Source organism: Frankliniella occidentalis, unplaced genomic scaffold, assembly GCF_000697945.3.
Source record: "Frankliniella occidentalis isolate FOCC.00 unplaced genomic scaffold, Focc_3.1 Scaffold28, whole genome shotgun sequence".
Classification (NCBI taxonomy): Eukaryota; Metazoa; Arthropoda; class Insecta; order Thysanoptera; family Thripidae; genus Frankliniella; species Frankliniella occidentalis.
In genome coordinates, this window is record NW_026267158.1 from 936,620 (window position 1) to 939,400 (window position 2,781).

Genomic DNA, 2,781 nt, shown 5'->3' on the forward strand with positions numbered 1-2,781 from the left:
CTCTCTCCCTCTCTCCCTCTCTCCCTCTCTCCCCCTCTCCCCTTCCTTTTCCCCCTCCCTCTCTATCACACACATGCTGCTGATGCAGACCGATGTACTCCGGTGCATTCCAGGTCAACAAGGGCGTGCCCGGCGGCGCATAGAACGCATTGTCGCGCCACTAATCACCATCACGCACGCATCGCGGCTCTTTTTCGGACAGCGGACACCTATTTTACACGGGTCGAGCGGGGACTTTTCTCCACCTCCTTCACGCTTTGACGACAATAACGAGTCCACATCCAGTGCCACGTTTGTAATTTACCAACACCCTCTGCATTTTAGCAGCAGCTAGTCATAACGTTAAAAGATGTATCATATTGAATGTTTGAACATCGTTACTTGTTTTGTTCCGATTCATGTTCCGGGAACATGAATCGACCATCCCTTACTTACCCCCTTGTTCCAGTGCATGATATAGGGTATAGGCACGTCGTTGGGAAAGTCCAGTTTGCAATTGAAGACGATCGAGTCTCCGACGGAGGCCTTGAGCTGGGCGGGGCCCTTCTCCTCCTCAATGTTGAAGTAGCCCGCAGCTGAAAAAAGTTATTCAATCGTTCATACGACATTAATTTTAGGAGAGGGGGATACAAATGTAATGGGACTCAAAAGGACCAGGAACATCATTACTCTGATCCATAGTGACCCCATGGTATTTGTACCCCGGATTATGGGGTCCCTATGGACTCCAATGACGGTCCTGATAATTTTGGTACTTCATAATTATTGTACCCCGCACCCACTAAAAGTCATGTACAGGGTGGTCCACAGACCCCTTCCTTTATTTTGCTTATACTGTACCGCGTTATGCAGGCGTGTGGGCGGACTTGCCTACCGTCGCTCACCGCGGCGCCTTATGGCTCCGTGCGAGTGCATGCATATGCAACCCGCCGACACGCCTAAATCCGGTACAGTATAAGCAAAATAAAGGAAGGGGTCTCTGGACCACCCTGCATAGTATGGGAACGACCTTCCTCGCGCCCCATAGATTGAGCAGTTACTGCAGTGCACCGCACAGCAAGCACGCGTGTGCACAGGTTGCCTACTTACTAAGGGTCATAACGCGAAGGCAGACAAAAGGCAAACCCGCCCACCCATTTGCCTGCATGCGATTAGGGATCGTCCAGAAAGTATCCGCTTCGCATTCGATAAATAATTTAGAGCTCGTCGCCTGCGAAACTCGGGGTAGGCCGCCCCGCGGTACACGTATGCATCGCAGGCATGACATTGCCTACCCACAAGGCGCCATGAGCGCTTGCCTAGGCTGAACTCGGCGATCTCTTAACGCCGAATGACGGACGCACTTTATTTCATTGCCAATTTATATTCTTGGTTGGAAACATATTTTTATCAAATGAAGAACGCGAAAAATAACATTGACAACAATCTGGTACAGCACCGGACAAAAAAAAAAGGAAGAAAACACTGCAAACCCTGCAAATCCGAGTGTGTACACTGTGCACTCTTCCTTATGTGTACTTGAAAGCACAACAAGGAGGTGTGTGGCTGGCATCGCACACACTCGGTGTGTGCCACGCATGTACGCACAAGGAAGAGTGTACTAAGTACACACTTGGGTTTACAGTGAAGGCAACTGGCCGCAAGCGTCCTGTGGTTGTCAACTCTGGCCTTGCTAACGGCGTGTCAACCCCCAGCAAGTGACGTTGCGTGCAAGCAAGGAAGCAGTCCCGACGGGGGCGCGCCGCGTCCTAGACCAGCCTAGGCGAGGAAGGCTCCTCCTAGATTCTTACCGGAAGTGGCTGACAGGAGAGCGCAGGCGACGCACGCCCTCACCGCGCCGGTCAACGGCATCATGGAGAGGCGCCCGGAGGGCGGTGGGGCGGTGGCGGTGCGAGGGAACGGTCTTCTCCACTACGCCTCAGCCCTGTGTCGCATCTCCGACGACCCGGAAATGAGAACCTGCAAGAACATTCCTTCAGAACATCGAAAACCCTGGAACTCTGGAGCCAACCAGCCCATGTGGGTGGATCTCGCAGGGAGCCAACCTCTTAGAACCAAACCGTAATGATCGCGCCTGGAACAAAAGGAAAATTGTTCCATAGTTCCAGAGCAGAGCGGCCCCCAAGGACGTGCGGCCCGGCCCCGTGCGGCTACACCGCCAGGACCGCCAGCCGCTGACAACACTCTTCCTCTGGCCGTGCCCCGTGTGTGGGAGGGGGAGGAGAGGGGAGGAGACGGACGGGCGGACGGGGGACGCGCGGGCAGGATTGGCGTAGGGACGGGCAGATGCTACGCTAATGTGACGAGAACCTCTGGGCGGTACCCGCACACGCGCGCCGGGGTATCGGGAGGGATCGGGTGAGTGTCATGCGATACATACCCGCGCAAGATGCAGGCAGCCTACAGTGCGGGGTCCCCTTCTGACCGGGGGACTTTCGGGTTTTTATCGTTTTTCATTTTCAATTTATTTTTACAATGTTTTATCACTTTAATGGAGGTATCAGAACAGAGATTTGTTATTAAACGAGACAAACAATGAGCGGGACGACAGGCAGAAAGCGGACGAACATCCCGGTGGCAGTCCCCAGTCATCGCTACTGCCGCGTGGTTCGTCTCCAGGGCCACCCCTCCAGTCGTAGGCAGCCGGCCGGCCCGGCCCGGTCTACACAGCTCTGCGCTAGCGCTACGCATCGAGCGGAGGCGGCCCTATGGTGCCCTATGGCCGGCCCTGGTCGGCGAGGAAGAGATCAATCATAATATCTCAACTAACTCTCAGCTAGC

General features: G+C 54.5%; 1 protein-coding gene across 5 annotated transcripts in view; it reads right to left on the minus strand.

The window, feature by feature from the left end:
- LOC113202877 (protein borderless) overlaps nt 1–2,781 on the minus strand; it is a 14,207-nt gene that overhangs the window by 8,377 nt on the left and 3,049 nt on the right. For 2 of the 5 annotated variants that reach the window (XM_026417320.2, XM_052265555.1), the window contains exons 1-3: nt 2,061–2,213; nt 1,791–1,959; nt 436–575 (exon numbers count right to left, since the gene is read on the minus strand). In XM_026417320.2, the coding sequence (XP_026273105.1) occupies nt 436–575; nt 1,791–1,854 (204 nt within the window). In that variant the 5' untranslated portion in view covers nt 1,855–1,959; nt 2,061–2,213. Of the gene's footprint in view, nt 1–435; nt 576–1,790; nt 1,960–2,045; nt 2,214–2,781 lie in introns of those variants that run through there. The other 3 variants (XM_052265558.1, XM_052265556.1, XM_052265557.1) reach the window with 2 other exon arrangements.